A 12,620-nucleotide genomic window follows, 5' to 3' on the forward strand; every position below is an offset into this window, starting at 1 on the left:
AATTGTGTTGTGACCACAGACACTTAACTTCCACGGAGATTTTAGAGACATAAAAGCACAACCAACCACACAGAATTGCCAAATGGAAAGGAAAGTGTTTTAGTTGGTCCGTGGGCAAATTGTCCTACCTGGGATTGAAGGGGATCCATCTCTCTTAATGTGGTTCATTGATTTTAGATGCAAAGCCCTTAATTTACCTGGCCTCTAACTTTCGTACCCACAAACTGACATTTAATCTTACGCATAGCTGTACCACATGTGTAGGCTGAGGGGGCAGGAGTGGGGGCTTCCTAAAGAAACCATTGTACAGTTTTATTATTAACTACCCAATCGGGATATTATGTAAATAATATGTAATGTTGGCTACCCAGTCAAACATATGCAGTCAATATTAAGCCTACTTCCAACTACAAACTTAAGACGTTGATCTCGTATTGTTCAAAGTTGCACGGCCACTGTTTAGGGGTGTTTTAGGTGCGCATTTATGGTTTATGTGCACATTTATGAGACAACAGCACTGAAACGCTCTCATAATCTACAAATCTTAAATAACAGAACACATCCAGTTTTGTAAGATGAGTTGTAATTCACTTCATTGACAATGTGTTCTTGTTTTCTATAATTACTTACATAACATTACATATATTCACTTACAATAAAGTGTATTATTATTATTAGTAGTAGTAGTGGTAGTAGTAGTAGTAGTAGTAGTAGTAGTAGTTGTTGTTGTTGTATTGCTATTATCTTTCTCTCCATTCTTATGTCATCCCATTTTTGACTTTCACATTGTACAAAATTATTTGAGGCCTACCCCTAAATGACCCCTTAATGTTTATCACAGTCCAGGTTGGAGAATAGCGATAAGCTAATTGTTTGTTTCCTAGAGCTGAATGGATCCAAGTCTGCTGTTGCACCGTCAGATCCCAGCAGTGAGAGCACAAAACTGGCATGTCCTAGCTTAGATCATACGGGGCTGTGATGGCACTACTAACTGGCATGTCCTAGCTTACATCATACGGGGCTGTGATGGCACTACTACCTGGCATGTCCTAGCTTACATCATACGGGGCTGTGATGGTACTACTACCTGGCATGTCCTAGCTTACATCATACGGGGCTGTGATGACACTACTACCTGGCATGTCCTAGCTTACATCATACGGGGCTGTGATGGTACTACTACCTGGCATGTCCTAGCTTACATCATACGGGGCTGTGATGGTACTACTACCTGGCATGTCCTAGCTTACATCATACGGGGCTGTGATGGCACTACCATCTGGCATGTCCTAGCTTACATCATACGGGGCTGTGATGGCACTACTACCTGGCATGTCCCAGCTTACATCATACGGGGCTGTGATGGCACTACTCCACAGCGTATCAAAACAGTTGAGGCTGGTGTACTGGCCATGATGTCCTTCCTCCCCCTCACTAATATGGTGACATCCAGATGGTCTTCTGCTCACCTGGACTGCCACTGAAAGACCAAACTGATAGACTAGTCTGTATAAATCTGTATATGAGTTTGTCCTGATTATTGTGTTAAAGACGAAAACGTGATTTTCTCCATTAATAGATAGTTATTTTAAGATGAGATAAGATGTACTTTATTGTTGGACCACAATGATGGATTAAAAAAAAAACATGAAAAATTCAGACTTGGGCATCCAGGTAGCATAGCGGAAATTCCATTGCCTACCAACATGGGGATCGCCGGTTCGAATCCCCGTGTTACCTCCAGCTTGGCTGGGCGTCCCTCCAGACAAAATTGTCAATGTCTGCAGGTGGGAAGCGGGATGTGGGTATGTGTCCTGGTCGCTGCACTAGCACCTCCTCTGGTCAGTCGGGGCGCCTGTTCAGGGGAGAGGGAGAATAGCGTGAAGCTCCCACCACGTGCTATGTCCCCCTGGTGAAACTCCTCACTGTCAGGTGAAAAGAAGCGGCTGGCAACTCAACATGTATCAGAGGAGGCATGTGGTAGTCTGCAGCCCTCCCCGGATCGGCAGAGGGGGTGGAGCAGAGACTGGGACGGCTCAGAAGAGTGGGGTAGCTGGCCGGGTGCAATTGGGGAGAAAAGGGGGGGAGAAATCCCCCCCCCCCAAAAAATAGATGTACCTTATTAATCCCTGTGGGGAAATTCATCCTCTGCATTTCATCCATCCCAACACACAGTGTAGATAGGAGCAGTGGGCAGCCACCTCGCAGCACCCGGGGGCCAACTCCAAATTTTCTTGCCATGAATCAGTCAGGGGCACAGACAGGAGTATTAACCCTAACATGCATGTCTTTTGACAGTGGGGGGGGGGGGACTGGAGCACCCGGAGGAAACCCATGCAGACAAGGGAGAACATACAAACTCCACACACAAAGGACATGGGACGGCCTGGGTTTCAAACCCGGGACCTTCTTGCTATGAGGCAACAATGCTTTGCATAATACTCAACGGCATCTTTACCATGGTTGGAGACACTCTCCAGTCTCCGTATACCAGTGGTGACAGTTTTTGAGTGGGTTACACGCACACTGGTGCAACAGTGAACACGTGTGTTTGAAACAACTCCAGCAGGGAGGAGAAAAAAGAGGCTGAAATGTGATGCTGATGTGAATATGCATCTGCTGGACAGAAAATCAATATGACTGGCGAGCAGTGTTCATATGTATGTTGATTTACTTTGTAATACATTACACTGCCTGTGTCAGCTCTGATCCAATGATCCCTTTTTTCACAAGGTCAGTAAGTACCACTGCTGAGCTGATGGCACACAAGCGACAATTACTACTAAACCTTGTTTGTAGCCTGAAAAAAATCAATTGCAATGAATCTAGTTCTCGCTGCCTCCTACATCCCAACTCCATCAGAACACTGCTGGACTGTAATACTGAAAGTCTGTCCGACAGAAACGTCACCACATTGTCCTCATGTTTCAAATGGATAGAATAACGGCTTATTAATGGATAAAAACTGTGGACTGCAGCTTCATTATAAGCACACATGCGTGTGTTATATATATGAAAGATTTGTTCATTAACTCTACTCGAACAGGTGTCCTTCGGATTTGTAATTGATCCCGAAGGGTGTCTTAATGTGAGCATTCCCCAAAGGCCACAGAAGAACAGGTCCATTAACACATCGCTTGATTGAAACCCAATCCCCGTCTCTGTTTATACATGCCCAGATCAGATGCCGGGGCCCTTGCGCACTGCGAGGGCGAAAAGAAAGTTCTCGCTCATTCCTCTCACACTTTTGAGAGGGAGGACGGAGATAAGGTGGCTTTTAGAAGGAAGCGGTTGTCATTGAGTGTCAGAGGTGAAAGGCGACACGGGGTTATCATCGGGTCAGATCACCCCGATCCTCATCCCCACCTCCGAGGGGTCTCCTAGGGGTCGACTGGTTAAGTGTTGTCCCCTGTCAACAGGAGATTTATGTCGAGCACATCCACATCCTTGGGGTCTACAAGATAAAACGGGACACAAGCTTTTGACAGCTGTCTTTGTTTTTCCAGGATACAGTTCAGAAACGAGATAAATGTAATAATGGCTCGTAAAATGGGACGTTCCATGTGTCGCAGCGGGCTTATGCACACTTACATTCACGTTTCGCCGCCGCATAACGGAAGGCTTTTGGAAAGGACTCTGTACGGGCACCATGAAAGAAAGCTTGTGAAGATAACTTTCCCTCGCTGTGAAAAGGTGCCCTTGAACTGGAAAAGCACTGAAGTTCCACAGGAGGTTTGCGCATTGAGGAGCGGTGTGCGAGGATTTGATGTCTCCTTTTGAAGTGTCTTTATGAGCAAAAAGTCTCTGCTCCGACTCCGAAACTAGCTAAGCCTGTCTTAAGCACGAGGCCTCCAATGTCTCCTCGGCTCTTTTCTCTTCCCTTTCTATTGGCTAGGGGAAGCATTTTCTTTTTTTCTTCCTTTCAACTCTTTTTTTCCCCTACAACAGGTTTTGCCGTAGCATAGTAATAGTTACGGGACTCGTTCCTCTGTTAATAAAAAATAAGATAACGTAGGATACATGTAACTGACTAACAACTGCTTTCTGTCTCTGCGTTGTGTAGTCGGTGAGACACACACTGGAGATGGAGATTTGTGGGGTTTATTTTTTCTCCACAGGGAAAAAGAGGAAAACACGGGCATCAGTCACATATCTTGCCCTCTGCATCTCTCCGTACTACAAAAAAACAACACAAAACTCACATGAAACAGTACAAAACATCACATCACCTACGAGGGGATGCCATTCAAATCCAACCGTTGCATGCTGCCCATTAAGCCACGAGACCAGCGAGTACAAAGCCCCGTTGAAGCTAGCACGAGGCTAATTAAATTAGCCAAACACACATGAATACTATGGTCTAAATCAAAATTACAAATCATTTACACAACGGAGGATAGACCAATAAGTAGGTTAGCGCCTCAGAAAAATGTGTGTAGCACCATAATATAACTTTTAGAAAAAAAAGAAGAAGAAAATGTGTAAGATAATGGAGAGAACGTTAGGAAACGTGACTCACCAGCTCCGAGCACACGTGCTCACTGAAGCTAGGCTCGGAGGTGTCACACCGGAACAGCGCTCCCGGGGAACAAAAGTTAAGTATTTAAAGGGTGGAACCGATTTACAGGTAGGAACTAATTTTGGGGAAGTTCACAACAATTACAAAAAACAAAAAAAAAATCAGGGAGAATAAAGAAATAGAATAAAATAAACTTGGCTCGGCTACGTGCGGTCGTCTATGACGGATCATTTTACCGACTCGCTTTTCTCAGTCTTAACATCACGTTGACTCATTATGTCTGAAAGTATTGACTTCCGTCAGCTCCCGAAGACAAACGCTCCTTTGAGAACAGCGTTAATGTCCTGCCTATACATGTTAAATCGCGAGAGTGCTGAATCTGCCCGGCAGAACAGGGCAAACAATCACACATATCAGTTCCGTGCAGAATGTGACACCCACAAGCCAACTGAGACCCCAACTGTACTAGATGTACCAATCGAATATCCTCCGCAGCATGTTACATAACACCTGCTGTATATGAAATACTGTTAGTCAATGCATTCCATGTCCTCTTGCAGTGCACTGCAGTACTGCAGGGAGCCTTGTGCCCTAAATTCCTGTGCAAATGTTGAATTCCTTGCCCTTTTTTTCTCTCTCTCTCTTTCTCTCTCCCTCTTTCTGTTTGGTAAAACTCTTTAAGAGGCCAAATGAAAGAACACAGTAGTGCATCTATATCAAGCCAACCACTCCTCCTTCATAAAACAAGGCACAGAGAGCAAATGGGATTGACGAGGGGTTTCCCCCGAAGATAGTGCTGCACACACAGCTGGCCCAGCCATGCCGCTCTGTGAAGGGGGTCACATGTATGTGTTTTAGATTGAGGGTTGGGGACGTGGGGGTGCGATGCTTTCTATTTCCAGAACCAGTTCTGAGCCACGTTAATCCTCCATGCCCTGGGCGGAAGAGAAAAAGAGAAAGGCCCCCCCAGCCCACCCCACCACGGGGAGTGACAGTGCTGATTGAATTGCAAGTTGACTGAAAATAGATTGTGAGCGGAAGAGTCTTTTCTGTCAGACAGATAGGGGGGTTTGATAGAAACAATCTCAGCTGAGGAGACAGCTCTGTCAGTGCTACGCTGCAGGGGAAACAGAGTAGACTCAGGCGTTTAACTGAGGTAAGACCTCATAATGTGTGCAGCTGTGTGTGTGTGTGTGTGCAAGTGTGCGTGCATGCATGCATGAATAAGTGTGTGTGTGTGCAGCCACTTGTATAAATGTGCAAAGGTGTGGGTGTGTGCACATGCCCCTCAAGTTGTTGCCAAACAAACAATGCAGGGTTTGTTTCTCTGTTTGTGTCTTGCAGATGTGCTCAAAGCTACCTCCTTAAACCCCTGTGGCACAAGGCAGAATTTCGACACCAACTCAAAGTTGAAAAAAATTGTACTAATAACTGTGTACTCCATATTCTTTACTGTTTATTTGAACGGTGCAAATAGCAGCTTCAGCGTCACTCTGACCTTCTGTTACTCTATGCAGAATATGTATATTCTAGATAAAAAAATATCAGCAAAAGCTACTTTTGATGATTGTTCTTTAAATTTTAAGGGGTAATTTAAGGGAAAATTCCATTAAGTTTGTTTTTTTGTTTTTTTAGGGAGTTGTGCCGTATCCAATGCGAGGGTCTAAGGACAGGATGTTGTGTTGCTGTAAAGCCCTTTGGGGCAAATATGTAATATGGTGATATTTGGGCTATACAAATGAAATTGACTTGACTTAAATGTAGACACTTACCTAGATTTAATCAAGTTTATATTTTTTGCAGGATTAATCCTCACTCTCTAGGGCCACAGAATTTGGTAGCGTTTAATGAACTACATTTCCAGAGATGGGTGGGGGGAAAAAAATCAAGATGTAAAATATATGTATAGTAAATAAATATTTAGCAAATTTTGACTCTAGAGAATGTCATGAGAATGCCCCACTGATTCGTGATACTGATGACTTAAAATGCGTAGAATAATGTTAAATACTTACAGGGCCGGCCAGGGGAAACAGGTCTACCCGAGGGAAATGACAGCCTACTCGGACTCTTTCAGGCAGAAGTTTCCTTAACCTTAAGACTTGACGTGTACTTTTTTGTGTGAGCACCCATCTTTGTGTCTTTGTGAGCGAACACATGCGTAGTGTGTTTGCCCGCAACCAAAGGGGGTTTTGTGGGCTTCTGTGTGAAACTGCCGCCTTTCACACGGAGCGTGCGGTGCGAGGGGTTAACACTAACATACTAATCTGAACAAACCGAGATGTGGAAGTTGGAAGAAAAAAAAAAGCTGCATGCCGGTTCGTGTATATGTTCCCCATGGCCTTGAGTGGTGTGTGTTTGTGTGTGTTGCAGAGCATTGTGTATGCGTCTCTAACGCACATATAGTAGAACGGCTAATGCAGTCCAGCAGATATCACTCTAAACACAGCTGAGGAGGATATGCTTTCTTGACATGTATTATGATGGTAGTTTCATGCAAACAAAATGGCCCGCCCGGTCCCACCCAGCCCCTGCAGACACAAATGGGGGGTCTCCAGACTGGAGTTTTTGTGCTACCACAGATTCGTCTCGCCCATGTGTAGTCTGGCGGTATGCACCCATGTATATATGTCTCTCTGCAGCCGACTTTGTTCCTGTGTTTCTCGCTCCTTCATTGTTTATGCGTGTTTGCTAGCATTTGTTTGTGTGAGTAAGTATGTAAGAGGTCTCCATTGGTATGGATGATATTGAGAGATCCTTACCCTCCCCCTGCTATATATATATATATATGTGTGTGTGTGTGTGTGTGTGTGTGTACATATATATTGGTGTGTGTGTATGCATATATATATATATATATATGTGTGTGTGTGTGTGTGTGTGTGTTTATAAAATTTTATTTATCTATTTATTTTTACTTCTCATATTCTGGCTAAGGCTGTTGATCCAGTCATGTGATCAGGGGCCTCATGTATCAACTGTTCCTATGGGCGAATTTGCCCTTACACACCCATGGGATTTTTTAGCCCTGACGTTTGTCTCAGAGACCAGTGTAGAACCTGGGCAACCCCTGAATTTCGACACCGGCTGGCTGACCCTGATGTCTCTGCAGGCCTGGGTGACTGGACTGCTTGTTGCAAGAAGCAGACAAAAGATGTTCAGGAGGAAGGAATTACAAATGACCATCATGCTTTGCTTCCGACTAAACAAAATTCCATGGGTGTGTGCGCACAACTTTGCCCGTAGTAGCGGTTGATGCGCGAGGCCCCTGGTGCTTTTGTTTCTTTCCGGTGTTTTGCCAGGGGTTTGCTTGCTCCAGCTCCATGCAGATCATTTAATGTTCCTGACTACTTGCTCGCTCGCTTTTATCTCTTCTGTTAACAGCTTGTAGCTCGTTATAATAATTAGTCCCCCTCTGCTCTCCTCTTGCGCTGGGGGGGCAGGGGGGATTGGTCACTTTCAGATGAATTTTATCTAAACTGTTTTTTTTTTTCTTCCAGTGGAGGGGAAGAAGCAACCGAAATGGGATTTGAGCCTCTGCTCGCACCCTTGCTAAAACAAACGCTCGCCTCTTTATTTCGCTGTACTGTTAAATTTTGCATCGGAGTTGTGCTAAGGCGGAGCATTCGGGAGCCTGGAGGGGGCTTGTCGAGTGCATGAATAAAAGAGATCCTGGGGTGGAGTGGTGCAGGATCCTGCCGCGTCAGATTTAGATCTGAAACGGATGGATCAGGAGTGGGGGGGGGGACTGCTACTGGAACTGCTGTCCATTTGTCTCCAGTAAAAGAAGTCATCATATAGTTTCCTGGTTGTGAGTCACAATCTGCAGCTAAACACACATTTAATCTCACCGCATATACGTGCAACCGCGCCTTCTCTTATCTGAGCAAGGCTGGCCGCTCCGCTGTTCAGCAGCCAGTGCCACCGAGCCCCTGCATCCGACCCACTCTGGTTTGTGACGGGCTTGTGCAGCGGGGTGTGTGATGTCGTTGCTTTGAGTTCACGGGGCTGCGTTGTGACCTGTCAGCGTGTGTGTTTGTGTGTGTTGATGTTCCAGTTGAACTCTTCAATGAACTCGGTCAGCAGCACGGAGGACATTAAGCCCCCGCTGGGCCTCAACGGGGTGATGAAGGTGCCCGCCCAGCCCTCAGGCACGCCCCTCTCCATCACCAAACACATCTGTGCCATCTGCGGCGACCGCTCCTCAGGTGAGTTCTGTCAAGCAAATGTGGAAGCAATGTGGATAGCAGTACATAAAAGGTCCTATAGAGCAACTTATCAAGCTAAAAAAACAAACAAACAAAAAACCAACGAGTATTCGGTATATTCACAAGATCATATATATATATATGTGTGTGTGTGTGTGTGTGTGTGTGTGTGTGTGTGTGTGTGTGTGTGTGTGTGTGTATATGTACACACACACACACACACACATATATATATACATACATATACATGCATATACATATACATGCATATACATGTATGTGTGTGTGTGTGTATAGATAGATAGATAGATAGATAGATAGATAGATAGATAGATAGATAGATAGATAGATAGATAGATAGATAGATATAGATATATATATATAATGTTTGTTTATTCATTCATATTGTATTTATTAATTTTTTAGATATATTTTTGACGGATTAATATTGGGTTTTTTTTTTGGAGATGTTAGATGCTATTTATTTTATTTAGGTTTTATTTATTTATTTCATTCTAACTCAGGTTATACAACATACAGCGGTAACCATTGTGGAAATGCCTCGTTATTCATCTACCATCAATATAACATGAAATATTATTGTAAACAGTAATTTGCAAATATTTTGCCGTGAAGCCAAACTGAGATAGTCTAACACAGTCTGGCTCTGAAGCAGCTAGTTAGACAAGATTAACTTGAGATGTCCGATAACAAAGTGCAGCAGAAAGGGGGATTACAGCTAATACCTGTCAGTTTTTGAGCCAAGCTAAGCGGCGTGGAGGTACAAGTTGACCACGGTGTGCACATCTGTGAATGTTCAGCACACAAATGTAAAGTCATACACTTGAACCCACACTGATTGACGCACGTGTGTGTGCAAACAGATGGACGAATAAATCACCATCCACATGGGGCGTCCGGGTAGCGTAGCGGTCTATTCCGTTGCCTACCAACACAAGGATCACCGGTTCGAATCCCCGTGTTACCTCCGGCATGGTCGGGCGTCCCTACAGACACAATCAGCCATGTCTGCGGGTGGGAAGCTGGATGTGGTCCTGGCCGCTCCACTAGCGCCTCCTGTGGTTGGTCAGGGCGCCTGTTCGGGGGGGGGGAACCCAACGGTGAAACTCCTCACTGTCAGGTGAAAAGAAGCGGCTGGCAACTCCACATGTATCGGAGGAGGCATGTGGTAGTCTGCAGCAGCCCCCCCCCCTACCGGATAGGCAGAGGGGGTGGAGCAGCGACCGGGATTGCTCGGAAGAGTGAGGTAATTGGCCGGATACAATTGGGGAGAAAAAAGGGGGAACAAGCCAAAAAACACCCACATACTTACGCGGACACACATTACTCATGTTGTTTGGTTATTTTAGCACATCATTTAAACTTCCTCAGTATGAAAATATTCACTTAACGCCCCCGTAATATTCCTAGTCTGCTCTTTTCTCCAAGTGAAGAGGACGACCACTCTTTATTGATGAAAGTTGAAAGTTTCCGTGGCAACAGCAGCCTCTCAAAGAGGAAGTTACCCCACCGTTTATCTCTCCACTCATTTTCCCTCACTGACGAGAGGCCAGTAGCAGACAGTAGCACTAGTTTAGTACTAGTTACCAGATCAGTCACTATTCACACTGTCCAACACCGTCATCACAGCCATCAGTAAAAATATCACTTAGCGTAGCGGCCTATTCCGTTGCCCACCAGCATGAGGACCGCCCGTTTGAATCCCCGTGTTAACTCCGGCTTGGTCGGGCATCCCTACAGACACAATTGGCCGTGTCTGCGGGTGGGAAGCCGGATGTGGGTATGTGTCCTGGTCGCTGCACTAGCGCCTCCTCTGGTCGGTCGGGGCACCTGTTCCGGGGGGAGGGGGAACTGGGGGGGAATAGCGTGATCCTCCCACGTGCTACGTCCCCCTGGCGAAACCCCTCACTGTCAGGTGAAAAGAAGCAGCTGGCGACTCCACGTGTATCAGAGGAGGCATGTGGCAGTCCGCAGCCCTGTCCGGATCGGCTGGAGGGGAGGGGGCGGAGCAGCGACCGGGACGGCTCGGAGGAATGAGGTAACTGGCCAAGTACAAGGGGGAAAAATCACTTCGAGTGACACCCACAAACATTCGCTCCTCATCAGTCATCTCGTCCATTCTTGTGTCTTTACGTGACACGGTCTATGTAACGCCAAACAGCTGAAGTAGGCCGCCAGCACAAATGAACGCCAAGAACGGAGAATGGAAAAGCTCCTTGGACGTTAACCGGCCACAAAATATCCAGGATGCGCTGGACGATGACTTGGCCAAACGAAAAGACCCGAGGAGTCCTTGAGATAGCTGGCTAGCACAAATGCAGGGCACATGAACAACACGATATGCTAGTGTAGAGAACAAGAACTCTAGTAATGATTTAAACAGCTGTGAAAAGGGAACACGTGCTTGTCTTGAGTCATCGTGCAACCGTAGACCTCAAGCGCATGTGTTCTCCCCTCGAAACCCTAAATGTTCCCCCAAGGACCCGAGGACCTTGACTATGAAGTCTTCACTTTGAATTCTCGACACGCAATTAGCACCTGCAAGTTCGTCTCTGTCCACGTGCGAGCCTCAACCCGGTGAAGAGCGCCTCCGTAATCAACTCATTAAGAAAATCAATGGATGACATGGTTGGAAAAGAAAGGATTATCGTGCGAAATATTTCTCAGACTCAACGCTAAGTTACGCACTCCGTCTTTCAAGAGTCTCGAAGCCGGAAAATCCTCCCTAAATCCAGTTCATTACTCCTATCGACATCTGTCCTTCATGAGCGAAGTGGATTAATCCTGTAAAATAAATTGGGAGAACGTAGATTCCAACTGGATTCATCCAGTCCATGGACTTCATGGAAAGAGAAATCGTTTTGTGATGTTTTGAGTGCTCGGTCCATCAATTACCGCTCACTAAAGTGAACCAGAACCCGTTGTACCATGCAGCCTTTTCCATTAGTGTTGCAGAACTTTTTGTGTGTGTGTGTGTGTGTGTGTGTGTGTGTGTGTGTGTGTGTGTGTGTGTGTGTGTGTGTAGAGGCTATGAGTTAGTGAGAGCCAGAAGTAAAATACCAGGAAAACAGCTTTGGCAATTTGCAAAGAACAAGTACCATTTCTATGAATGTACCATACAAACATCACAAGTATGAGAACTATTTCCTCACTGGTAAAACATCTACAACTTTGTAATTAAACGTTGCATTAAAAACATTAAAAAAAATTAAGAAAAAAATCCGTCATCTTAAAATTTCACTGTTCAGATTAAAAGGGTTTTTTTGTTACATGTATTTAATTTATTATTTATTTATTTATCTATTTTATTGAAATTTATTTAAATTACAATTGCAGTCTCATTTGGCACAGTGGTTAGCGCGGTCGCCTCACAGCAAGAAGGTCCTGGGTTCGAGCCCCGGCGTAGTCCAACCTTGGGGGGTTCGTCCCCGGTTGTGAGGAGTTTGCATGTTCTCCCCGTGTCTGTGTGGGTTTCCTCCGGGTGCTCCGGTTTCCTCCCACTGTCCAGAGACATGGAGGTCAGGTGACTCGGCCGTACTAAATGGTCCCCAGGTGTGAATGTGTGTGTGTGGGCCCTGTGATGGCCTGGCAGCCTGTCCAGGGTGTCTCCCCACCTGCCGCCCAATGACTGCTGGGATAGGCTCCAGCATCCCCGCGACCCTGAGAGCAGGATAAGCGGTTTGGATAATGGGTGGATGGATGGATGCAGCCATCATGCATCCTCCCAAGTGCAGCTTTGATACTTATGCCAAAATCCCAGGTAATGAACAAACACGCCTACATTTTAAAAAATGCACGTCCAACTTCCTAAAAAAAACCCATCCCCCCCCCCCCCCGGCCACTCTGTCTGTGGACCACGCGCGGAGAATTTG

General features: G+C 45.7%; 1 protein-coding gene across 2 annotated transcripts in view; it reads left to right on the forward strand.

The window, feature by feature from the left end:
* Positions 1 to 12,620, forward strand: part of LOC130122185 (retinoic acid receptor RXR-alpha-A) — a 64,051-nt gene that overhangs the window by 20,179 nt on the left and 31,252 nt on the right. For both annotated transcript variants that reach the window (XM_056291226.1, XM_056291224.1), the window contains exon 2: positions 8,577 to 8,727. In XM_056291226.1, coding sequence (XP_056147201.1) covers positions 8,577 to 8,727 — 151 coding nt within the window. The remainder of the gene's footprint in view (positions 1 to 8,576; positions 8,728 to 12,620) is intronic.

The sequence above is a fragment of the Lampris incognitus genome, chromosome 12, assembly GCF_029633865.1.
Source record: "Lampris incognitus isolate fLamInc1 chromosome 12, fLamInc1.hap2, whole genome shotgun sequence".
NCBI lineage: Eukaryota > Metazoa > Chordata > Actinopteri > Lampriformes > Lampridae > Lampris > Lampris incognitus.